Raw genomic sequence first — 25,699 nt, forward strand, 5'->3', positions numbered from 1 at the left:
CTGCTGACGTTGCATGTTGATGCTTCATGGTGCTGTGGTTGATCTTACTATGTGTGGCGCGTTCCCTCATCCACCCCTCTGTTCTCATCCCCTGCCTCCTCCAGACCTGATCTGTACCGCGCCGCTGGGAAGTTTGAGCTGCTAGACCGTATCCTGCCCAAGCTGATGGTCACCGACCACAAGGTCCTGCTCTTCTGTCAGATGACTTCCACCATGACCATCATGGAGGACTACTTTGGCTGGCGCAACTTTAAGTACCTGCGTCTGGATGGTGAGAGGCGGGATAGGATAGTTATTTTGGCTGGTGCTGGGAAAATAAATTCAAGACAAATTCCAGAAGTACTTTGTACTATGAGAAATACAGAACTATGTGTAGGGTTTGTTTTGTACTTGTAGTATGCAGTTTAATAGAACACAATGGCTCAACATTGTGATGTGGGGAGGCTGGTGTACGTTCACGAGCTCATGTTACTTGCATCCCTCCTGCTGTTGTCTTGGTAACTAACACCATTGGTCGTTGTCCATAGGAACCACCAAGGCTGAGGATCGTGGGATGCTTTTGAAGACCTTCAATGACCCCGCCTCTCAGTACTTTGTGTTCCTGCTCAGCACCAGGGCCGGCGGGCTGGGCCTCAACCTTCAGTCTGCTGACACTGTGGTCATCTTTGACTCCGACTGGAACCCACATCAGGTTCAGCTCATTACCCTCTACTGTCTGATCTAGGAATCTCACTGGAGTTATTGATATATATTTAGAAAACAGCTAGGATTAGTGGCTATTGAGGTGATTTTGTGAGGTAACATAGCCAACTCCCATGTCCTGCCCTCCCCCTAACTCTGATCACTCACCCCTCTCTTTCTCTCTCCCTCCCCTGTACAGGATCTGCAGGCCCAGGACAGAGCCCACCGTATCGGGCAGCGGAACGAGGTGCGTGTGTTGCGTCTCTGCACCGTTCAAAGTGTGGAGGAGAAGATCCTGGCGGCGGCCAAGTACAAGCTGAACGTGGACCAGAAGGTCATCCAGGCCGGCATGTTCGACCAGAAGTCGTCGAGTCACGAGCGCCGTGCCTTCCTGCAGGCCATCCTGGAGCATGAGGAACAGGACGAGGTCGGGGCCCCGGGGGGCTGGCGCGCTGGGGGGGCGTTGGTGGGTGTGATCATGACCGTCCACCACACTACCCAACCACCCACACGCCTCCCTACCATTTAACCTTTCTTTACTTTTCTCTCCTCCTCCTCCTCTCTACCTTCTGGATTTAGGGGTTGTTCCTTTTTTTAGGTTTGGTTTCCCCTCTTCTCCTCTTCCTGCGTTTTCTTTAAAAATGCAACTTTTTATTTATTTAATTACGGTCTTGTATAATAACATAGAACAGACTTCCAGCTAGGACGGCTACTATCTATACAGTTAGTAGGAGCAGTGGTTTCCTGGTAGACGTATGCATCACACATATTGTAGGAGATTTACTCCAATACATCATGTGCTACATATTACAATGCACTTTATATGATACTAACATAACTGTTAAGCATTCAATAATTCTAGTTCAGAGACTGAGGCACCACTAACAGCCCTGTGTTCACCCTTTCTATTGTCTACAGGAGGAGGACGAGGTGCCTGATGATGAGACCGTCAACCAGATGATTGCCAGAAGCGAGGAGGAGTTTGACCAGTTCATGGTCAGTCCCATAGTTCTTCAGGATTTACAGAAATGTAGTCCGAGTCTTGCTTGAGGCAACTGGAGGCTTCACGGTCAACCTCTAGACTGAAGACTGCCCTGTTGGAGGCTTTGACACAACCTCAAGTCTGACATAAAATGACACCCATGCATAGACTTAAGATGGAAATCTACCATTCTTCAACTGTTGTTTCCCCCTCTTTTCTTACACTGTACCTCCCCCTTCCAGCGTATGGACCTGGACCGGCGCCGCGAGGACGCCCGCAACCCCAAGAGAAAGCCCCGTCTGATGGAGGATGACGAGCTGCCCACCTGGATCCTAAAGGATGATGCCGAGGTGGAGAGGCTCACCTGTGAGGAGGAGGAGGAGAAGATGTTTGGTCGCGGCTCTCGCCAGCGTAAGGAGGTGGACTACAGCGACTCACTCACAGAGAAGCAGTGGCTCAAGGTCGACTATCCAGCTGTTGTAGTTGAAAAATGATTTAACTAATAATTGAAAGTCCTATAACTGAGATCTATGGTCTATGACCTGCAATGCTGATGTGTGGTTCCCCCTCCAACAGGCCATAGAGGACGGTAATCTGGAGGACCTTGAGGAGGAGGTGCGTCACAAGAAGACGACCCGGAAGCGCAAGCGAGACCGTGACGACATGCCCGGCTCGGCCACGCCCAGCTCCAGCGGTGGTCGCAGCCGTGACAAGGATGAGGAGGTCAAGAAGGCCAAGAAACGCGGGCGCCCTCCGGCTGAAAAACTGTCCCCTAACCCCCCATCCCTCACCAAGAAGATGAAGAAGGTGGTGGACACTGTCATCAAGTACAAGGACGGGTGAGTTGGTGGGCTCCTATGTCTGGATGACAACTCAGTGAAGATCAGCACATGACAACATACACAAACACAACCTGTTTTGTCATGTAACGGTCAGAGCAGAGCATGTTGAGGTGGACTAATCCCGGAGTTTCCCTGTTCTCCTATTTCACAGCAGCAATGGGCGCCAGCTGAGTGAAGTCTTCATCCAGCTGCCCTCCCGCAAGGAGTTGCCTGAGTACTACGAGCTCATCCGCAAACCTGTCGACTTCAGGAAGATTAAGGTATGGTGCTAACCCTTTAATGTATCGGTTATAAGACTAAATCAAATCAAACTTTTTGTCACATGCTCCGACTATAACAAGTTTAGACCTTACTGTGAAATGCTTACTTACAAGCCCTTAACCAACAGTGCAGTTCAAGAAGAGTTAAGAAAATATTTACCAAATAAACTAAAGTAATAAATATAACAATAAAATAACAATAACGAGGCTATATACGGGGGCGCTGGTACCGAGTCAGTGTGCGGTGGTACAGGTTAGTTGAGGTAATTTGTACATGTAGGTAGGGGTGAAGTGACTATGCATAGATAATAAATAGTGAGTAGCAGCAGTGTACAAAACAAATGGAGGGAAGAGGGGGGTGTTAATGTAAATAGTCAGGTGGCCATTTGACGAACTGTTTAGCAGTCTTATGGCTTGGGGGGTAGTAGCTGTTAAGAAGCCTTTTGATCCTGGACTTGTCGCTCCGGTACCGCTTGCCGTGTGGTAGCAGAGAAAACAGTCTAGGACTTGGGTGACTGTTGTCTCTGACAATTTGATGGGCTTTCTTCTGACACCGCCTATTATATAGGTCCTGTATGGCATAAAGCTTGGCCCACTGATGTACACACTACCCTCTGTAGCGCCTTAGGGTCAGATGCCGAGCAGTAGCCATACCAGGCGGTGATGCAACCGGTCAGGTTGCTCTTGATGGTGCAGCTGTAGAACCTTTTGAGGATCTAGGGTCCCATGCCAAATCTTTTCAGACTCCTTAGGGGAAATAGGTTTTGTCGTGCCCTCTTCATGACTGTCTTGGTGTGTTTGGACCATGATAGTTTGTTGGTGACGTGGACACCAAGGAACTTGAAACTCTCGACCCGCTCCACTACAGTTAATGAGGGCCTGTCCGGACCGTTTTTTCCTGTAGTCCATAATCAGCTCCTTTCTCTTGCTCTTGCTCTCTGACCTCTTCCCTATAGGCTGTCTCACCGTTGTTGGTATTCAGGCCTACCACTGTTGTCGTCAGCAAACTTAATTATGGTGTTGGAGTACAGGAGGGAACTAAGTACACACCCCTGAGGGGTCCCAGTGTTGAGGATCAGCGCGGCAGACGTAGTGTTACCTACCCTTACCACCTGGAGGCGGCCCGTCAGGAAGTCCAGGATCCAGTTGCAGAGGGAGGTGTTTAGTCCCAGGGTCCTTAGTTTAGTGATGAGCTTTGTGGGCACTAAGGTGTTGAACACTACGCTGTAGTCAATGAACAGCATTCTCACATAGGTGTTCCTTTTGTTCAGGTGGGTAGCACTTCATGGCTACCAACGTGAGTGCTACGGGGTGGTAATCATTTAGGCAGGTTACCTTCGCTTCCTTGGGCACAGGGACTATGGTGGTCTGCTTGAAACATATATGTATTACAGACTCGGTCAAGGAGAGGTTGAGAAATGTCAGTTAAGTCACTTGACAGTTGGTCCATGCATTCTGTGAGTACACCTCCTGGTAATCCGTCTGGCACCGCGGCTTTGTGAATGTTGACCTGTTTAAAGGTCTTACTCACATCAGCTACCGAGAGCATTATCACACAGTCATCCAGAACAGCTGGTTCTCTCGTGCATACTTCATTGTTGCTTGCCTCGAAGCAAGCATTAAAGGCATTTAGCTCGTCTGGTACACTGGGCAGCCCGCGTCTGGGTTTCCCTTTGTAGTCCGTAATAGTTTTCAAACCCTGCCATATCCGACGAGCGTCAGAGCCGGTGTAGTAGGATTCAATCTTAGTCCTGTTTTGACGCTTTGCTTGTTTGATGGTTCGTCTGAAGGCATAGCGGGATTTCTTATAAGCGTCCGGATTAGTGTCCCGCTCCTTGAAAGCGTCAGCTCTAGCCTTTAGCTCGCTGCGGATGTTGCCTGTAATCCATTACCTCTGGTTGGGATCGGTACGTACGGTCACTGTGGGGGGGGGGGGGCGCGTCGTCGTCGATTCACTTATTGATGAAGCCGAAGAATGAGGTGGGATACCCCTCAATGCCATTGGATGAATCCCGGAACATATTCCACTCTGTGCTAGCAAATAGTCCTGTAGCGTAGCATCCGCGTCATCTGACCACTTACGTATTGAGTGAGTCACTAGTACTTCCTGCTTTAGTTTTAGCTTGTAAGAAGGAATCAGGAAGATAGAATTATGGTCAGATTTGCCAAATGGAAGGCAGGGGAGAGCTTTGTATGAACCTCTGTGTGTGGAGTAAAGGTGGTCTAGAATTATTTATTTTTTCTCTGGTTGCACATGTGACATGCTGGTAAAACTGATTTAAGTTAGCCTGCATTTATGTCCCCGGCCACTAGAAGCGCCGCTTCTGGATGAGCATTTTCTTGTTTGCTTATGGCCTTATGGAGTTTGTTGATTGCGTTCTTAGTGCCGGCATTGGTCTGTGGTGGTAAATAGAAGGCTACGAATAATATAGATGAGAACTCTCTTGGTAGATAGTGTGGTCTACAGCTTATCATAAGGTACTCTCCCTCAGGCGAGCAATACCTCGAGACTTCTTTAATATTAGACATTGCGGGAATCGACTAGGGAATCGCATTCTGTAAAACAGTCCTTCTGGGAGGTTAGGGGACTGACAAGTCACATCTAGCTGTCTAGTTCTGATCTTCTCAGTCCTGTGTTGTTCTAGACTGGTCTGATCATTATTCTGATGTCCTCTCCTCTGTTCCCCTCCAGGAGAGGATCCGCAGCCATAAGTACCGCAGCCTGAATGACCTGGAGAAGGATGTGATGCTGCTGTGTAGTAACGCTCAGACCTTCAACCTGGAGGGCTCTCTGGTGAGTGTCCGGCAACAGGGAGGGAGTGAGGAGAGGACAGACCGTTGTTGGGCATGATAAGACAACGCTGTGTGGGTGCTGGGATATGGATGGCCTGTTACAGTCCAATGTATTACAGATCTGAGGAGACTTGTCACAACCTTTTTATGGTGAATTGAACCTCTCATACTCTGAAGAAACGTCTCTCAACCCCCCCCCCCCCAGATCTATGAGGACTCCATCGTACTGCAGTCAGTCTTCACCAGCGTCCGGCAGAAGATTGAAAAGGAGAAGGAGGAGGAGAGTGAGGGGGAGGACAGTGAGGAAGAAGAGGAGGAGGTGGACGAAGGCTCTGAGTCTGAATGTGAGTGTTACAGTATTTACATATGCACTTAGTGTCATAGTCCACTGTTAAAAAGGCAATCTGCCGCTCAAACAACAACGCATCCCACCCTCCCCCCACCAGTGTTTGGTAAATAGCTGACTGATGGGGCTGTTGAAACCACTCTCAAATTCATAGACTGAGCTATGAATACATAATTATAGTTTTAACCATGTTTTGAGGCGGTATAGTGTTTGTTTACTATTACATTGTTTACAAAGGAGATAAACAAGATTATATTTTGGGTTCTGGTGGAATGTGACAATTTAATCTTATATTCTTCAAGAATCAATGGGTGTAAATCATTCATTTAAAAGTCCAAAAATAGATGTTGCAATCAGGGATTGCCCCTTTAAACTATTTAATCATTTGTTGTACTTTTGAGGAATTGTGTACTCATGGATTTGTGTCCATGCTTCTTTCTTTATCTCTCCCTCTCTTTCAGCTCGTTCAGTGAAGGTGAAGATTAAGCTGGGGAGGAAGGAGAAGGAGGGCAGAGGGAAGGGCCAGCGCCGGAGGGGCCGTGGCTCCCGGGCCAAACCTGTGGTGAGCGATGACGACAGCGAGGAGGAGCAGGAGGAGGTAAGACACGCACAAATACATTGAGACACTACTTAACTGTCAATTTAAACTTCCTATCGAAGCGGTCTACTGTACTGACTGAAGTTGACCTCTTCTAAGCTCTTTGCACAGAAGGCTGTCTAGCAACACTGATTAACGTATGCAACTCAGAGCAGCAGTATTTAAAAAACATTTTTTTATTTAACACTTACATTTGTTTTCAGAAATGTTTTCTTAAACGTCTACAGTAGACTAGGCTGGTGATCAACAAGCTATGTTGTATTGGGTTGTAGGATTAAGTGTTTTTTCTTCGGGCTTCTGTTCCAGGCGGGTTCGGCCAGCGGCAGTGAGGAGGACTGAACTGAACCACTCCTGTTCTGTGAGGACCAACGGCCCACTGACACCCTTGACTGGAACTTCTATATTTTACCTAGATTCTATAGCAGGGAGACAAGCCAGTGGAGAGGGGCCTAGTTTTACCTAGATGAGATGATTTTTAGTGAGAAATGTATTCCATAATTAAAATACACCATCAATTAAAAAAAACACAAATTATAAAAAAAACACTTACATATTTAAGCAATCCTGGTATGAATAGCTGGACTGTATGTCTTTTTGCCTTGTTGTTTTCTCCTGAAAGTGATTTAAGGTGGACAAGGTTTGATTAGCAGACTGATCGTGGACCACAGGGAGAGTTTGCTGACTTTTTAAGTGAGTTTGTTTTGTTTCCTTTGAGATGGAGCTGTGTGACCGGAGTCGCTGTGGTTTCTAAGTCCCCTGAATGCATGTCGTTTGGTCTGTGGAAATGCACTTGGGTGTGTCGTTCTATTATATCTCTGTTTAATTTAAGAATACAAGTGAGATAAACGGTACGTTCCCCCTTAGGCCTTCCTCCGGCTACAAGTGAGAAGGGAAGGGCGGGACTCTGTCTCACGTCTGTCACTGGATTCCAAAAAGTACAATAAAGGCGTCTCGTAATTAAACTTTCCTCTCTGCTGTTGTCTTTATTCACTTTATGCACTACACATGATTGATTGCTGTATCCTAAATGTGCTGAAAGGAATGAACTTGTTAAGCCATCTTTGACTAACTGTAGTTATCTTGTATGTACACTAGATGGCCCTCTCACCTTGACCAGATAACAGTACTGAATGCCTCTGGATGAAAAGCCATGGGTTGAAAATGTAGGTGTTTTGTTGTTTAGGTTGAAGATTTTCTCCTTGAGTCTGAACTGTAAACATGCTGACCACTAAATTAACGCTAGTTTGCTATGATAAACTGAATTATATAAATTATGTATTTTAGGCCACAGTGCTTTTAAAGGCTTTTAGCACTCACACAGTTGTATTTTAAACAATGTTACTCTGGGCATGTGTGAGATCCTGCCAGGGCTTCCATGCCTCTGATCTCAGATACACATCAGTTTCTTCTTCCTCAGGTCACTCATTGACCCTGCTGTTTTTTCCCGCTCCCCCTCACACTGCTTTGTTCCAGCCATGGGCTCATGTCTTAACACCTGGACAAATAATTTTTTTTGTGTGTGTGGAAAGTCATTTTTCAGTGAAACGTTTTTTAATGGATCTGCAGTAGTCTGTTCTCTCCTCAAATGGTTTGTCAACTCATTTTAAGTGACTCTAAAGAGCTACCGTCACCGCATTTAACCATGATGGCAGAGATTCTGACTGCACTGAGACCAACCTCTGACTAGCCTTCTTATTATCCTATGTGTATAGGTTAACATGGCCGGTTTATTTTGTGATAAAAAAAAAAACATCATTGATCAGATACATTCCAATAAGAAAGCTTCTTTGCTAGGAGGGATGATGGTCAGGAGTGGTGAAGTTGAGGTGAAATCTGAAGAGATATGGAAGATGGGCAAGAATGTGATGGTTGAAACCAACAGATCAGTGTACAGGATTTACAGCTGGCTCACCATAGGGGTGGAAGAACCAGTGGAACAGTTCCTCCCACTGCTCGGCAGGCAGGCAGAGGAGACGGTCTGTTATGAACAAGGGGTGTGTCATGGATGTGAGCTGTCTTGAGGGGTTGAGTGGAGGGCAAGGCAGAGGGGCTGCAACCAGTGGTTATATGTTTCAACATGTATCTACACAAGTTGTCTCACATTGTCATATCTCCAAGACTCGTGACATACGAGAGAAAGCTGGATAGCATGGTTCCAACAGAAGTGACCTTGAGTGTTGGACACAAACTCTCATTTGAGGACAATGTAGTCATTTTACTATATATTATTCAGTATCCACCCAATGTATCACTTATCTCTGCCTCATCCAATTGTCCAAGGGCAGACCATTGTAAAATAATTCTAAAAGTGGTATGCTTCCCTCCCATTAGAAATAAAACTATGCTTTTGTATTGAGATATTAGAGCCATGTGTTTTCTGGTGTTTGATAGTTAAGTCTTGGGAAATAAATAATGTCAGTCCTTCCAGTTGGTTGGTGATGGATTGCCCTGTTGTCTACATACTGATGTTTTGCTAAGTGAAGGCCTCCACATGAAACATCAGACTAGTTAGTCTACATGCCAAGAACCTAGTGCTTTCCTCATTTTAACTTACTATAGTACATCTAGTGCAAGGCACCCAATGTCTACGCAGCATATGCTTCCCAGGTCTGTCAAGATGGATATCTGGGCCAACAGGCTCTACTGCAGCTGGAGGATCCTGATCTGACTCTCATCTCTCCTCTCTTGTGAGGGAGAAAGGACTCTCATTCCCAGCCACCCCACTGGACACACTGGTTGAATCGACGTTGTTCCAGTCTAATTTGTCAACGTGTTGTGATGTGGAATCTATATGGAAAATACATTAGATTTGAAAAAGGTCATCAATGTAAACTGTTGTTTTGAGAATGAAATGTCAACCACAGGATTTTGTTATCATGGTAACCAAATTCCAAAGTAGATTAAACTTGTATAAAATATGTAGAATACATTTAAAACAATGTCAGATCTTCAACGTTATATCCACTATCAGAAGAAAACACAGGCTGGTCAGAACCCCTTCCTGGAGAATGAATGTCTACAGTAACCCTTTGGTCTCCCATCCAGGGCTTTAACCAGCCCTGCTTCGCTATCTTGGTTGTCCCTGACTACTACCAATGTGCTGTCGTGGGAATGATTGTTTGAGGGATCTTCGCCTTAAAAAATGAAATACACTGAACAGAAATAAAAACGCAACATGCAACAATTTCAAAGATTTTACTGCGTTACAGTTCATACAAGTAAATCCGTCAATTTAAATAAATACATTTGTCCCCAATCTATGGATTTCACATGACTGGAAATACAGATAAGTATCTGTTGGTCAAAGATACCTTAAAAAAAGTAGGCGCGTGGATCAGAAAACCAGTCAGTATCTGGTGTGACCACCAATTGCCTCCTGCAACCCAACACATCTCCTTCGCATAGAGTTGATCAGGCTGTTGATTATGGCCTGTGTAATGTTGTCCCACTCATCTTCAATGGCTGTGCCAAGTTGCTGGATATTGGTGGGAACTGGAACATGCTGTCGTACAAGTTGATCCAGAGCATCCCAAACATGCTCAATGGGTGACATGTCTGGCGAGTGTGCAGCCCATGGAAGAACTGTGGCATTGTGTTGTGTGACAAAACTTCACATTTTAGAGTGGCCTTTTATTGTCCCCAGCACAATGTGGACCTGTGTAATGATCATGCTATTTAATCAGTTACTTCAAATTTATGCTACAACTGTCAGGTGGATGGATTATCTTGGCAAAGGAGAAATGATCACAAACAGGGATGTAAACAAATTAGTGCACAAAATTTGAGAGAAATAAGCTTTTGTATGGAAAATGTATGGAATCTTTTATTTCAGCTCATGAAACATGGGACCAACACTTCACATGTGCGTTTATGTTTTTATTCAGCATTGCTAACAAAATCATTCCAAAGGGTAGGTTTAACAGAGCAAATTAAATGTGACAATACTTTATCACTCATATTCTCCTGAGTGGTGCAGCGGTCTAAGGCACTGCATCTCAGTGCTGGAGGCATCACTACTGACACCCTGGTTTGAATCCACGCTGTATCACAACCAGGCTGTGATTGGGAGTCCCATAGGGCGGCGCACAATTGGCCCAGCGTCGTCTGGGTTTGACTGGTGTAGGCTGTCATTATAATAAGAATTTGTTCTTAACTGACTTGCCAAGTTAAGTACAAAACAATATACAGTTGAAGTCAGAAGTTTACATACACTTAGGTTGGAGTCATTAAAACTTGTTTTTCAACCACTCCACAAATTTCTTGTTAATAAACTATAGTTTTGGCAGGTCGGTTAGGACATCTACTTTGTGCATGACACAATACATTTTTCCAACAATTGTTTACAGACAGATTATTTCACTTACAATTAACTGTATCGCAATTCCAGTGGGTCAGAAGTTTACATACAGTAAGTTGGCTGTGCCTTTAAACAGCTTGGAAAACTCCATAAAATGATGTCATGGCTTCAGAAGCTTCTGATAGGCTAATTGGCATAATTTGAGTCAATTGGAGGTGTACCTGTGGATGTATTTCAAGGCCTACCTTCAAACTCAGTGCCTCTTTGCTTGACATCATGGGAAAATCAAAAGAAATCACCTCAGAAAAATATTTTGTAGACCTCCACAAGTCTGGTTTATCCTTGGGAGCCATTTCCAAATGCCTGAAGGTACCACGTTCATCTGTACAAACAATAGTATACAAGTACAAACACCATGGGACCACGCAGCCGTCATACCGCTCAGGAAGGAGACGCTTTCTGTCTCCGAGAGATGAACGTTCTTTGGTGCGAAAAGTGCAAATCAATCCCAGAACAACAGCAAAGGACCTTGTGAAGATGCTGGAGGAAACAGGTACAAAAGTATCTATATCCACAGTAAAATGAGTCCTATATCGACATAACCTGAAAGGCTGCTCTTCAAGGAAGAAGCCACTGCTCCAAAACCTCCATAAAAAAGCCAGACTACGGTTTGCAACTGCACATGGAGACAAAGATCGTACTTTTTGGAGAAATGTCCTCTGGTCTGATGAAACAAAAATAGAACTGTTTGGCTGTAATGACCATCGTTATGTTTGGAGGAAAAAGGGAGAGGCTTGCAAGCCGAAGAACACCATCCCAACTGTGAAGCACAGGGGTGGCAGCCTCATGTTGTGGGGTGCTTTGCTGCAGGAGGGACTGGTGCACTTCACAAAATAGATGGCATCATGAGGATGGAAAATTATGTGGATATATTGAAGCAACGTCTCAAGACATCAGTCAGGAAGTTAAGCTTGGTCGCAAATGGGTCTTCCACGTGGACAATGACCCCGAGCATAATTCCAAAGTTGTGGCAAAATGGCTTAAGCACAACAAAGTCAAGGTATTGGAGTGGCCATCACAAAGCCCTGACCTCAATCCTATAGAAAATGTGTGGGCAGAACTGAAAAAGCGTGTGTGAGCAAGGAGGCCTACAAACCTGATTCAGTTACACCAGCTCTGTCAGGAGGAATGGGCCAAAATTCACCCAACTTATTGTGGGAAGCTTGTGGAAGGCTACCTGAAACGTTTCACCCAAGTTAAACAATTTAAAGGCAATGATACGAAATACTAATTGATTGTGTGTAAACTTTTGACCCACTGGGAATGTGATGAAAGAAATTATAGCTGAAATAAATAATTCTCTCCACTATTATTCTGATATTTCACGTTCTTAAAATAAAGTAGTGATCCTAACTGACTTAAGACAGGGAATTGTTACTAGGATTAAATGTCAGGAATTGTGAAAAACTGATTTTAAACGTATTTGGCTAAGGTGTATGTAAACTTCCGACTTCAACTGTATATCATTGTTAATGCTATTTAGGCCTATATAGCATTTGCAATGTTGTCAACACTCAAATATCAACATTTGAAGGATATATACAGTTGAAGTAGGAAGTTTACATACACCTTAGCCAAATACATTTAAAATCAGTTTTTCACAATTCCTGACATTTAATCCGAGTAAAAATCCCCTGTCTTAGGTCAGTTAGGATCACCACTTTATTTTAAGAATGTGAAATGTCACTGTATGTGCTCCATCAGCATTCCAATAGCGGGAGCAGTGAGGGCAGCACAATTAGTGACAGTCTCATTAGGCACTTCTGTGGTTCTCCTTTGCACAGTTTCAGAAGCTTTCATGCCCCATGGTGGGCTATTCAAGGGCCGGTCACTGAGAGGACCCACTCTCACCAGAGGGCAGAGAGTTGTGTGACTGTCAACTCCTATTATTGGTCTCAAATATTAGGTCAGCTTTCTCAGAATCCCTGTGAAGGAAATACATCTCAATCCTGGAGTAAAAATAAATTAGCAATGACAACCCAAATAATGTAAGGTATTGTAACATGAAATGTAATTGTTACTCTTTCATCTTGATGTAGTGAAGTATGATCCAAATCTGTCTGACATAATCTTGATTACATCTGTGTTACCACTCTCTGTTACTAAATAAAACACCATTGCTTCAGAAAGAGAGGGTAATAGCTACATAATTTGCTGTCATCATCAAAGCCTTGGCTTCTCCTGCCATTTTCTTTCCAGCTACAGTGTGTAGCTAGATCCTCAACTCTGATGTGAAGCCACTATTAGATTACAGTTTTTAGCTTGTTCTATTTGGTCCGAAATAGGATAGGGAGCTGTAGTCAGTTACTGGTTGACAGAGGCATGGCAGGATGTCATACTAATACTGGTCGGTGCAGCAGACCCATGAGAACTAGAGCAGTTTGACTTCTTGTTTTGCTATTATTTGGGTTGTCACGCGTTGCCGCTCTGACCACGAGGGAAAAACACAGTCGTTTGGCTGTGGTGTTTTTGTCTTTTGTTTAAGAGATGGTGCGTCATTGCACACTGATGGACATTGGATAGATCAATATTAAAAATAGAGCAAGTACAAACTAGATGAGAATTAGTCATCAAGGCCATCATGATAGACCTGATAACATGTTCTGTGCTTATTGTTTGGTTCACTAACATCCTATTTATTTTTCTTCTCTCCCCCCACTCAGTGCTGTTGTATTTCATAGGGACAACCTCGAGGAACCCCAACAGCCTATGTCATTTTCTGTTTGTGTCTGGATTGAGCTGAGTCATGTAAATGTACAGTTTTATCAAAATGTCACAAGATAGAAATGTAGAACCACTATAAGAATCACCTTTATAGTTACCACTTTTACCAACTCCACGGAAAAGCAAGGAAACATGTTTTGACCAAAACTTCAAACAATCTTTATCTATTGTTTTGACCAGGGAGATCCTGCTTTTGAATACTTAGAAGCGCCTGTCAGAATGAGCTTATAGACAAATATTGGTATGTCTAGGCCCGCCTCGTGTGTGTGTGGGGGGGAGCTTTAAGAATAAACTCAAGGGTTAAACAGTAGTAAAATAGAGCGTCTGAAGACACGCCTTTCGGGAATGAGGCTCTATTCCAGAGATCACACCACTCCAAACCCCGCCCTACGCTTCTTGGGCTCCTCCCATTCCAACCCACCACTGGACCACATTGAAATTGCTCTGATATTGCCAAACATGATTACACTGTCAGGAGCATCTTTGTCTAACCTCTCGTCCCAAGCGCATCTGAATCCAGAACATAAGAGCAGAGGAACTGAACATCTTGGAAGCAGTGACTTTCAAATAAAACAATCGTTTTAACATTGTTATAGCTGTATCATAATACCTTATTGACAGTCAGAGTAAAGTGTAAATCATTTTAAAAATTTGGCTGCAGACTATGGGGCGGCTGCTTTGCGTGCTGTTGGTGTTCCTGGCTTGCTGTGTTGTCCAAACAAGTAAGTATCTTTATTCTAACATAGGTCTACTCTAGTATATCGTAAATTTAGGAATAATTCCCAATTAATTTGGTTTATTTGTTATTTGTTCCACTAATACATAGTGGCAAAGTAAGTATATTTTTAAACACAGCCTACCTTCTTGTTAAATATTATGTCTATCGTAAATTATCAAGTTATCAAACGATTTGAAATGTTTAAATAGCCCACTCTTGGACATCGCCTGACGCATCACGACGGGGGAGGGGGCTTGTTATTTGTAGAATGTAGGTCAAATTTGTGTTGCATCTTGAAGACGCTGCGATAGTGTGCAACACAAATGGTTTCTTATTATTATCAGAACACAATGCGTAGGCGAGTATTTATTTTGTCATTGCACTCGCATGTACCTTTAGATACATTTACATTATCTATTTTTACCGGAATTTGTATGAATGAACTACGTTAAAAGCCTCTGATTTGTTGTTGGCCATGAGATTCCGTGGCCAATCAGATTTAAGAATGTGCAACAAGACGTTTCCGAAAGCTTGCTGTGGAATTGGAGCCGGGCGAGGCTAAAGGATGTTTGCATTGTAGTGCATGCTGAGAAGAGCGGCAGTTTACAGTTTTGCACTATTGTGCAATACTTTTTTGCGCAAGACAATTATTTTGTTAGTAGGCTATTGTTATTTTAAAGCTATAATCCTACATCCATTTCAGGATTTATAAATTAAATGGATACTATGGGATTTTGCCAAGAGTCAGATGAACTCGTGGATACCATGTGGCCAGTATGAAGGACGTTTGAGGTAGTTTAGCGAGCCAATGCTAACTAGCATTAGCGCAATGACTGGGTTTGGGTATCTACCTAATTATATATACACCCATTGATTATAATTGTATTTAACTAGACAAGTAATTTAAGAACAGATTCTTATTTACAATGACTGCCTACCCTGGCCAAACCCAGACGTTGCAGGGCCAAACTCCCAATCATGGCCAGCTGTGATGCAGCCTGGATTCGAACCAGGGACTGTAGTGATGCCTCTAGCATTGAGATGCAGTGCCTTAGACCACTGTGCCACTTATGCATACCTAATGAGCTTAGTCCAGCTGTTGAACCCCATCAGAACCCAAAATATAAGCTTTTTTCCCTCCAATGTTTGTAAACAATTTAGGCTAAATAAAAAAATTAAAACCTGCATAGTCTCAAAACGTGGTTCAAACTATAATGTTGATATCATGGATGGTCAGTCCTTGCATCCATAGTCTGGCACTGTCTTTGAATTTGAGAGAGGTTCCATTTCTTCAGGCCCATCCCTCAGCTTTTTACCAAAACGGGTGGGGTTTTGCTCTATTGTTTCAACTGCTCATTCTAGCTTTAAAGTGCAAAAATCTTCCAAATTCAGGTACAGCAGATCACAAGTGAATTATTGTATAATTAGGCTACATAGCAAGGCTGCAATAGACTATATGTGTTCTCATCAACTGATGTAATAACCAGTCACATTTCAATCTAGATTCTCTGTTGTTCACTCATGTTTTTGACCCTTTCATGATGCATTGATGGCCCTATGACATCATTGTGGTGGGCCACCTTGAGAATTAAAGGAATCCCTCTTGCCCACCTCCACAAAGCATGACTTTTATGTATTTCTCCTGAGGCAACATTCCAACGTATTGGTTCAACACCATCTGCCCTGTATGCAATAACTTCCAGTGTTAGTGTTGGGGCCAGTATGGAAATGTTTGGGAAAAAGTGCCAGGAACGTGTTGGAACTGACTCTCACACTCCTATCCATTGATACAACAGAGTTGTGTTGTTGTGAGAGCGTCAGTAGTCTGAAACAGTTTGTGCTCATTCTCACATTGTCCATTGTCTTATCAGGAGGAGCGGACAGCCCTCATATTGCGCAATCAGTAACGTGCAGATATATTGAGAATGTGACATCGAATGGGAGACTCACACTGGGAACTTGATTCAAACTCTTTGCAAATAATCATAAAGAATACAGTTTTTGCCTTGACATTTTCTGAGGGCCTAAATGGAGAGTGCTGAGCGATAAATAAAAGTAGTTGCAGAATGACATGCCCCATCTCATATCTGTTCCATCACCTATTTAGAAAGTGGTACTGATTAACTGTAAGCCTGTGCAAATCACTTTATCATGCTATCTGTGAACCATGTCCATGCCTTCTAAGTGTCATATTAAGAGATGTTTTCTTTATTAGCCAGCTTCAATAGCTCATCAAACAGTGGGCAGAGCTGTTTACTCTCCTCCAGCTTGTCCTGATAGAGAACGGAAGATCAGTTAAACACACCACACATCAGAGGACAGACAAACAAGCATGCCACGTTATATTTCTCCCCAAGGTTAATCAGTAAACCTTGTCAGTCCGAGCCTTTGATGGACTGAACTTTAAGCCTAACCAAATGTTATTGAAGGCAGGGCATTCGCCTGCATCTGACCATCACTTCTCTCTGGGAATGAGGACAGGTGGATATGATAAAGAGAGAGAGAGACTTTGATAGCTTTTGATTAGAGTTTTCAGGTATTAAGTCAATATACTCACCTGGCCCTAGAGGGTCATATTGTGTGAGTTACTAGAACCCAAACTGTTTTCCAAGGGATGGCAGTGGGAAATGTGATCACATCTGGGTATTATTTTATGTTCTCTCTCAGTTGTGTGGGTATTCATTCACGTGTTGGTTTGCTCTTATGTTGTGGCTTGTCTTGTTCACTCATGAGGGAACTCTATAGATAAGACAACCAGGTAAGATAAGATTAAAGTCACTAATGATAAAACCTTTAAAGAAAGGGAATGCACATGGAAGAGGGTCCCACCAATACAGCCGCTCATAGTACACTCTTATATGGGGACAGCTGGGTCCAGAACTGGAATGGCAGTAACCTGTTCAGCTGTGGAGACATGGTGAATGAGGACATTGACTTCTCATGTTCATGCTGTTTGTTCACAGAGAAATATCTGTACTAGATGGCCCCATTTCATTTCCATCCACTTTCCCAGATCTGCTGTTGAATAGAACAGAACAAAAAGCACAGTTTATGACCAAAATATCTCAGCAAAGAAAATGTAAGCCAAACTATGGGCCTTCTTCCAATGAGCATAAATTGTTAAATCTTTCCAAATTCCCTTATTTACTTCCTTGAAATAACACAAGTGCAATTCAGTAGGTATTATTGTTCCTGAAACTGAAACCGTTGGTGAGAAACTAAAGGTTCACCTCACCCAGGAACTGTCCTGTTTTGAAAATCCATCCTCAGTGGTCAGTAAAAAGAATACCTAGCCCACTATTGTCTCTACTGTTACTGTCATGCAAACCTTCCGCTTGACCCAATCAGCTACCAGTGATGTGATTCAAGCTCCTCCCTCTGGTCAAGCTCCTCCCTCTGGCTCCTATCAGAAACAGGTGTCCATCTAGTGTTTTGAGGCCTAAGTGCAGGATAATTCCCAGTGGCATCTGGACACTGCTGTGAGTCATCTCTGCGGCCAGGGGCATTGATGTAAAGTACAGTGTCTTAATTGGTTCCTCCAGTTCACTAACTAGGGTGATTTAGATAGGGGGTTGGGTGGAGAGCTGTAGGAGGTCTAGAAGGTCTTTGTTTGATGGATGAAGAGCATTCAGAACTGCATGGAGGATAATGAAGATGTTAATAAGGAGAACATAACATCAGCCAGTACTGTATGTCTACGATCTCTTGTCATTTGTCTTCAGTCATCACCAACCAATTACTGACAAAAATCTACATTCTCCACTACCAATGGCAGGTGTAAACGTTAGTGTGTGTGTGTGTGAATGTGTTTGAGTTGTAGATTCTCCACATTCCTCCTCTATAGGCAGGTTGGAATTTGCATGTGTCTGTACATGTATATGTGTGTATGTTGAGGGAGAGGGTCATAATGGGCCTCTCCCACCCATCCCCCTGCCTCTTTGTTGATGTGTTACCAGCATCCCTGCCATAGCCCACTGAACAGCCAGACCCTCCCCCACTCACTGTCACATATGACTGCAAGCTGGGAAATGAGACCCACCAGAATCAACCTGCTCTGGCACTTTTGTTTTAATGATTTATGATCTGCTCAAGTATTTGCCTCAGATAACATCCACAGAGTTACAGAAAACAGACACTTTTTCCTTTTCCTGTAGTTTGTATTGTCAGGATACAGGTGTTGAAATAATGTGTTGTGTTCTTGACTGACCTGACAGTATGTAGATGATAAAGCAGAGAAATACCACTGGTTGTCCTATCCTGCTAAGGCTTTGCAGTGCCATGGGCTTGCCATGCCACGCAACCCCTCTCGGGAAAGCGTCTGATTTGTGTACTTTGCCAGGAGTACAAGTACCAGATCAGTGTGCAGCTATATACAGTGTCCTCTCTGGAAAGAGTCTGGTTTGTGTGCTTCCCAGAAATAAATAGAACAGCAATTGGTTTCATTCATGAGAGATTTTGGTCCCATTATACAATGGATCCGGGGTTGTAAATGTAAGTCAGTTAAATGCTCCTTAAAGCCCATTTTGATTTTGAGATTTTGTTGTTCACCAGAATGAATAGTCATGGACTGATCGTGTGGGTACGTGTGTTTTTTCCCTTATAGACACAGAGACAATATGCGGGACCAGCCAGTTTCTGTGTGGGAATGGGAAGTGCATTACGCTGAGATGGGTGTGTGATGACACAGATGATTGTGGAGATGGAACTGACGAGCTCCCCGGAACCTGCTGTGAGTAACACATACCGCCGTAGCTAATAGGAATACAATAGAGGATTGAACCACACTTATAGTTCAACATCTTTTTCAGTTTCAGTAACTGATGGTTGTTCTCTCTTTTGCACCTGTAGTGGCCAGATCATGCAGAACCACAGAGTTCAGCTGTGGTGGACATCTGAACCAGTGTGTTCCCAGTACCTGGCTCTGTGATGGCAAAGCAGACTGTGAGAATGGAGTTGATGAGGAGAGCTGTGGTAAGTGGTCCTGTCTTCTCCACTCTCTATTATACCCTTCTCCCCAACTTACCTCCCAACATTGCCCCTTCTCTCATCTACTCTCTTTTTTCCCTCTCAGTCCCATTCTTTCCCAACTGATATAAGCCTGACAAATGAGGCTCCCCTCTAACACACGCATCTCTGTTCCTCCCACAGCGCCCAAGCACTGCACAGATAACAAATTCCGCTGCAGTAACAACCAGTGTGTGTCGGCCTCTTTTGTGTGTGATGAGGAGTTGGACTGTGATGACGGGAGCGACGAGGCTTCCTGCCCACCCACCACCTGTAGCTCCACCTCCTTCCAGTGCAACAACTCTGTGTGTGTGCCGCGCCTGTGGGCCTGCGACGGAGACGCTGACTGCTCGGATGGCTCCGACGAGTGGCCCCAGAACTGTGGGACGCGAGCCCCTGGGGGTGCCCCCAAGCCCTGCTCCCTTCGGGAGTTCCAATGTGGCAGCGGGGAGTGTATCCACAGCAGCTGGAAATGTGATGGAGGATTCGACTGCCTGGATCGCTCTGACGAGACCAACTGTAGTGAGTACATTCCCTCTCTCTTATTACTTCTGTTAGCTATATTCGCTTTAAAAATTTCTGTCTTTAATATGTAAATTGCATATGGATTTTTGACTGACCTCTCAATTTCTCCTTCTCTCCATAGGCCGCCTCACCTGCCGCCCCGATGAGTTCCAATGCGGTGATGGCACCTGTATCCACGGCGGTCGCCAATGTAACCGCCAGTACGACTGCAGAGACTTGAGTGATGAAATTGGCTGTGTCAATGGTAGGCTTGCCCCACATAAATCTTCTACCCCTGCTTCTACTACTGTGACCTACTGGAATGGTAATACTTCCTTTGTGTTATAGTCACACTCTCCTTTCCTCCACAGTGAGCCATTGCAAGGGTCCCACCAGGTTTAAGTGCCGTAGTGGGGAGTGCATCAGCATGGAGAAGGTGTGTGACAAGCAGCGTGACTGTAGGGACTGGTCAGATGAGCCTCTCAGAGAGTGTGGTGAGTATGAAGATGGAACATGTACATAGGGGGAATATTGTTTTGCCTATGGTTAGCTTCTCACGTAAAATGAGTTGGATGGAAACCATGGGAATGCTATCTAGCTGTGGTTGCTGAAAGAAAGAAGGAGTTGTGGACTGGTGTGTTGAACTGTCACTTTTCTCTCCTCTAACCCTCCCTGCAGATTCCAACGAGTGCCTGTACAACAATGGCGGCTGCTCACACATCTGCAATGACCTGAAGATTGGCTATGAGTGCCAATGCCCCACCGGCTACTACCTGACGGACAAGAAACGCTGTGAAGGTAAAACTCCACTATAGCTGCATGTGTGTCCACAGAGCCCAAAAAGTTGGCTCAATCAGCAGCCATATTGGATCTGATGTCCTTGCCAATGTGGACTTCAGACTGTACATCCTTTTGGCCTAGTGCCAGGCGATGTGCCCATTGATACCTTTGCCTTAGTTCAATCCTGTATGGCAGTGTAAAGCTGGTGCTATTGGGTTGAGAAGGTCTCTGTCCTGACTGGACCACTTCCCTGTGGGGCCATGATGACTCAGTGCTGTTACTGTCACACACCCTTCGTCTGACCCTACGCCACCGTTTACCTTCTCCAACACTGTGCCAGTTACATAGACGTCATATCTGTCCTGTACCTCTTCCCACAGATATCGATGAGTGTGCCAACCCAGACATCTGCAGCCAGATCTGTGTCAATCAAATGGGCAGCTACAAGTGTGAGTGTGAGGAGGGCTACCAGGTCGACCCAGCCACTAAAGCCTGCAAGGCCATCGGTAAGTATTGGACCTAAGAAAGTGTTATGTGAATTTTGTTATCAATGTTCATAAACTTCAATTAATCTACTCAGTCTGCAACCCAGAGTTTGTAAGATTCTGGTTAAATGAAGCAGACAAGAGTCCCAGCTTACAAAAATCAAAGTGTTTATTCACGAGAACGTTCTGAAGTCCATTATACAAAGACATCCATTTTATAGCTGCGCACATACTTCCACACAAACAGTAGGTATCCTACGCACATACATACACACAAACAGTAGGTGAGTTTTATCCTTCTCCATAGTTCTCACCCCTGTGTATCACTACCCAGCCGACAGTTCCATTCCCCCGAGATTAGGAAAACCTTGAGAAGTACTCCCTATGCTATCATATCTGTTACGGTGCGTGAATGAGGACCCAAAAGCGAATTAACGTAAACAGAACTTCTTTAATAACAAAACATAGGTAGGCTCAGATGGACCGGCAGATTCCGACAGGACAGGACAAGGTTGCAGCAAACATGACGATAGTCTGGTTCAGGCATGAAAAACACAAACAAGAATCCGACAAAGACAGGAACAAAAACAGAGAGAGATATAGAGGACTAATCAGAGGGAAAAAGGGAACAGGTGGGAAAAGGGGTGACGAGGTAGTTAGGAGGAGACAAGGAACAGCTGGGGGAAAGAGGGGGAGAAAAGGTAACCTAATAACGACCAGCAGAGGGAGACAGGGTGAAGGGAAAGGACAGAAACAAGACACAACATGACAATACATGACAATATCGCTCAACTTACCTGGTAAAATAACAGATAAAAAAATAATAAATAAATGAATAAAAATACATTTCCCAGAGGCCTAGCCAGGTCGGTCCAAACACAGTTGAAGTTCAAACCCTAAACTACGCCTTGCTCAGACAGTCTGTGTTTTTCCACTATACAGATACATTGTTTCATCTAATTCTGACTAAAACTACACACATCATCAGATTATAATTTTATGATTCTAATCCATTTCATACTATTCTAAGGTTTCAGAGTGGAATTATTTAATCATTATCTTTCAACATATACATTATTTTATCAGAAAGATTGAATTCTTACTTTGCTCATGTTTTGATCAAGTTTATTTTTATATCGTCATGGGTCATGCATTGCAGTTATTGGAACGATACTCTCTCGTCTGATCACACAGGCACTGTAGCCTATCTGTTCTTCACCAATCGCCATGAGGTGAGGAAGATGACACTGGACAAGAGTGAGTACACGCGTGTCATCCCCCACCTGAAGAATGCAGTGGCTCTGGACATGGACATGGTTGCCAAGGAGATTTACTGGTCTGACCTCTCCCAGAAGAAGATCTACAGGTGAGCAAAGCTTCCATGTTACCTTTATCCATAGAGCCCTGTTGTATTCCTATTGCTCCCAGTGATATCTTGATGAGGATGATGATTAGAATGACGATGATGGTATAATAAATATATTTTCTCTCTATTTTCCACCCTTCTCCTACAATCCAGCACCTCAATGGACTTGGCTGCAGACACAGCGCAACACAAAGTTGTGATTGACAGCGACATCGAAGGTCCGGAGGGCATCGCCTTTGACTGGGTCCACGGCAACATCTACTGGACCGACAGTATCCGCAGCAGCATCTCTGTGTCAACCGCCAATGGGAGCCGTCGCAAGACTCTCTTCCAGAATGACCTGGCCAAGCCCCGCGCTATTGTGGTCGACCCCCACAGCAAGTAGGTCCCACACTGGCTTCAGGAATGAGCATAATGACTGAAACATTGAGCCTACACAGGATATCTGTTGAATGATGACATGCTTCAATAAATGTGTTCTCCTGCCCTCCTAGCTTCATGTACTGGACTGACTGGGGAACTCCAGCCAAGATTGAGAAGGGAGGTCTGAATGGAGGAGACCGTGCTGCTCTGGTCACAGACGACATTGTGTGGCCCAATGGAATCACCCTTGGTGAGCACTTTCATAACTTACCTTTGTGTGTGAGGGTGCGCATGCATAATTGTGTGTGTGTTTCTGCATGGTCACTCTGGTCTGACTAGTTTCTCTTGTCCTATCCCCTGGTCAGACCTGCTGAACCAGCGGCTGTACTGGGTGGACTCCAAGCTGCACACCCTCTCCAGTATCGACGTCCAGGGTGGCGGCCGAAGGACACTCATTATAGATGAACACAGGCTAGCCCATCCCCTAGGCATCACTGTGTTTGAGGTGAGTGCCAAAATTACAACTTTAACTTTTAAATGAAAATAAGTCTGAAGATAACCATATATATTTAATATGTTTATGCAGAGATTAGAAATGTTTAAATGGAGTACTGTGTATTCTGTGTGTAGGAAAGAGTGTTTTGGACTGATGTCAGCAACAATGCCATTCTGAGTGCCAACCGTGTGACAGGCAGGGACATCAAGCCTGTGGCAGAGCACCTGGTATCCCCAGAGGACATTGTGTTGTACCACAACCTCAAACAGCCAACTGGTATGTATCAGGTCTCTCAGATTTTTAATCTCCCCATAGTTAGTTAGATCAGTAGTTTATTTATGCAAGAGTAGCCTTGGAGTTAGGCACCAATGGGTTTTGGGGTGACGGTTGCACCTCAGGGATGCGTTTTATTCTAAGTGCTATTTTTGTGTCTGGAGCCTCAGACTATTACAATTAAGTTAAAATGCTGTAGTAGCATAGCAATAGCAATGTGCTTTCTATTGAGACAAACCAGTCCTCAGACTTAATCCCCTCCTCCCCTCTGCCCCACTCCAGGCAGGGACTGGTGCAAGGTGGCCAACGGAGGCTGTGAGTTCATGTGTCTGGCAGCCCCCCAGGTGGGCCTACATTCCCCCAAGTACACCTGTGCATGCCCTGACAACATGCTGCTGGCCAAAGACATGAGGAAATGTGTACCAGGTATATATCTAGCTAGCACCCTCAGCCTTTCAATGTAGCATAACACAGGGGAAATATATGATCCCTTGCTTCCTGTATAATATCTAACCTAAGTGTTATCTGTATATTGACCAGCTGCACCAACACATGCAGCTCCAATCAAGCCCATTGTTCCCGCCTCCAACCCCCCACCGGCACCCGCCCGCACCCCCACTGCACCTCCAGCTCGCGTCACCACTAAGGCCCCCATCATCGCTACCACAATTACGCCTGCGCCTCCCCGCACTACCAAGCCTGTGCCACGCAACCCCCAGCCTGCCCAGCCAGATAGACCCAGGGTCCCCCAGGCCCAGACTACCACAGTGCCTCAAGTCACCACTCAGGGTAAGCATGACTTAAATGTGTGCTCTCATTAAATGCAGGAGTTATCAGCAATGAATATTTTTAAAGGTGAGACTTTCCTGGAACATCACACTTTGACATGGTGTATCATTGGTCTAAATCTGTCTTGTTTTGCCCTTCAGACATCCGTCCATCCATCCATGAATTTGCTGCTATACCCACAGCCCCTTCAACCCCTGCAGCTTTATACATCGGGCTTCCTATAGGTAAGATGCTTTAACATCACTGACAGTTAGCATGATTATTACACGCCAATGATTTAAAAACCCCACTTTAGTATCAACTGACCTCTGACCTTTATGTCTCTCTCTGTCTCTCAGCCATTGTGTGTCTGGTGGCCTTTGGTGCCGTGCTGCTGTGGAGGAACTACAGGTTGAAGAACACCAACACCATTCACTTTGAAAACCCAGTCTACCAGAAGACCACTGAAGACCAGGTGCACATATGCAGGAGCCACAGTCCAGACGGCTACTCCTACCCACCGGTAAGAGGCCAATCTGTCATACACACTCAATCTCAATGTCACTTGGAGTATGCTAGTGTTTTTGTATTAGCATATGTAGCCTATTGTATGTTGTACAGTAGCTGTAGTTCAGTGACCTAATGTATTCCTCTTTGTTTCCTTCCCCTCAGAGACAGATTGTGAGTCTTGATGATGAGGCTTGACCGTAGTGCTGCCGTTCCCTGCCAACACAAACGCTTTAAGAGGAGAGAGCAGAGGAGTAAGAGAAACATTTTATATAAGCTACCTGGACAATCTTATTGAATTTTTTTAACCTCACAACCTCAAAGACATAAGAAGGCAGAGAAAGTGTCATACCGCTGACCAAACCATTGTGTGCTCAAAGACAAATGGAAGCTCTGGAAAGAAAAGCAGGAAAAGGAGGAAGATTTCTCATTCATGTGTCTTTCTTGCCCATTTGTGCACAATCCAGAGCCATAAGAGACCATCAACTCATCTCCACCAAGCTTGAGTTTTATTGGCTCATTCTACACCATAGTATTTTTCTCAGAGACTATTTGTCTGAACTGTGAAATGTCCTACAAATAGAAGACTGTTCAGAAGTTGAACCCCATTATGAAAGAACAGTAATGTAATTGTAATATTTGAAGGTGTTGTGTTTGTGAAGAAGTGCCCTTGATATATGAGGTGACTGCAACTTTATTTAACAGCACTTAGAATTGAGAAAAATCTCTCTTTCTTGTTACGTACAGTGGGGAGAACAAGTATTTGATACACTGCCGATTTTTCAGGTTTTCCTACTTACAAAGCATGTAGAGGTCTGTAATTTTTATCATAGGTACACTTCAACTGTGAGA

General features: G+C 44.4%; 2 protein-coding genes across 5 annotated transcripts in view; both read left to right on the forward strand.

Moving 5' to 3' along the window:
- Positions 1–7,467, forward strand: part of LOC110538485 (transcription activator BRG1) — an 18,680-nt gene extending 11,213 nt beyond the window's left edge. For 2 of the 4 annotated variants that reach the window (XM_036938581.1, XM_036938580.1), the window contains 11 exons: positions 105–271; positions 528–691; positions 881–1,147; positions 1,600–1,677; positions 1,906–2,124; positions 2,240–2,502; positions 2,660–2,765; positions 5,458–5,559; positions 5,764–5,902; positions 6,366–6,502; positions 6,809–7,467. In XM_036938581.1, the coding sequence (XP_036794476.1) occupies positions 105–271; positions 528–691; positions 881–1,147; positions 1,600–1,677; positions 1,906–2,124; positions 2,240–2,502; positions 2,660–2,765; positions 5,458–5,559; positions 5,764–5,902; positions 6,366–6,502; positions 6,809–6,841 (1,675 nt within the window). In that variant the 3' untranslated portion in view covers positions 6,842–7,467. Of the gene's footprint in view, positions 1–104; positions 272–527; positions 692–880; positions 1,148–1,599; positions 1,678–1,905; positions 2,125–2,239; positions 2,503–2,656; positions 2,766–5,457; positions 5,560–5,763; positions 5,903–6,365; positions 6,503–6,808 lie in introns of all 4 variants that reach the window. The other 2 variants (XM_036938578.1, XM_036938579.1) reach the window with 1 other exon arrangement.
- Positions 7,468–14,047: 6,580 nt separating this feature from the next.
- LOC110538486 (low-density lipoprotein receptor) lies at positions 14,048–25,076 on the forward strand. Its single transcript, XM_021625336.2, has 18 exons — positions 14,048–14,305; positions 18,905–19,030; positions 19,150–19,272; positions 19,450–19,827; positions 19,952–20,074; positions 20,181–20,303; positions 20,488–20,607; positions 20,970–21,095; positions 22,269–22,440; positions 22,594–22,821; positions 22,935–23,053; positions 23,169–23,308; positions 23,434–23,575; positions 23,855–23,998; positions 24,113–24,361; positions 24,502–24,585; positions 24,700–24,863; positions 25,013–25,076. Exons 1-18 carry the CDS (start codon positions 14,248–14,250, stop codon positions 25,043–25,045), a joined length of 2,652 nt encoding a protein of 883 aa, XP_021481011.2. The 5' UTR covers positions 14,048–14,247; the 3' UTR covers positions 25,046–25,076.
- Positions 25,077–25,699: the final 623 nt, after the last annotated feature.

Source organism: Oncorhynchus mykiss, chromosome 12 (assembly GCF_013265735.2).
Source record: "Oncorhynchus mykiss isolate Arlee chromosome 12, USDA_OmykA_1.1, whole genome shotgun sequence".
NCBI lineage: Eukaryota > Metazoa > Chordata > Actinopteri > Salmoniformes > Salmonidae > Oncorhynchus > Oncorhynchus mykiss.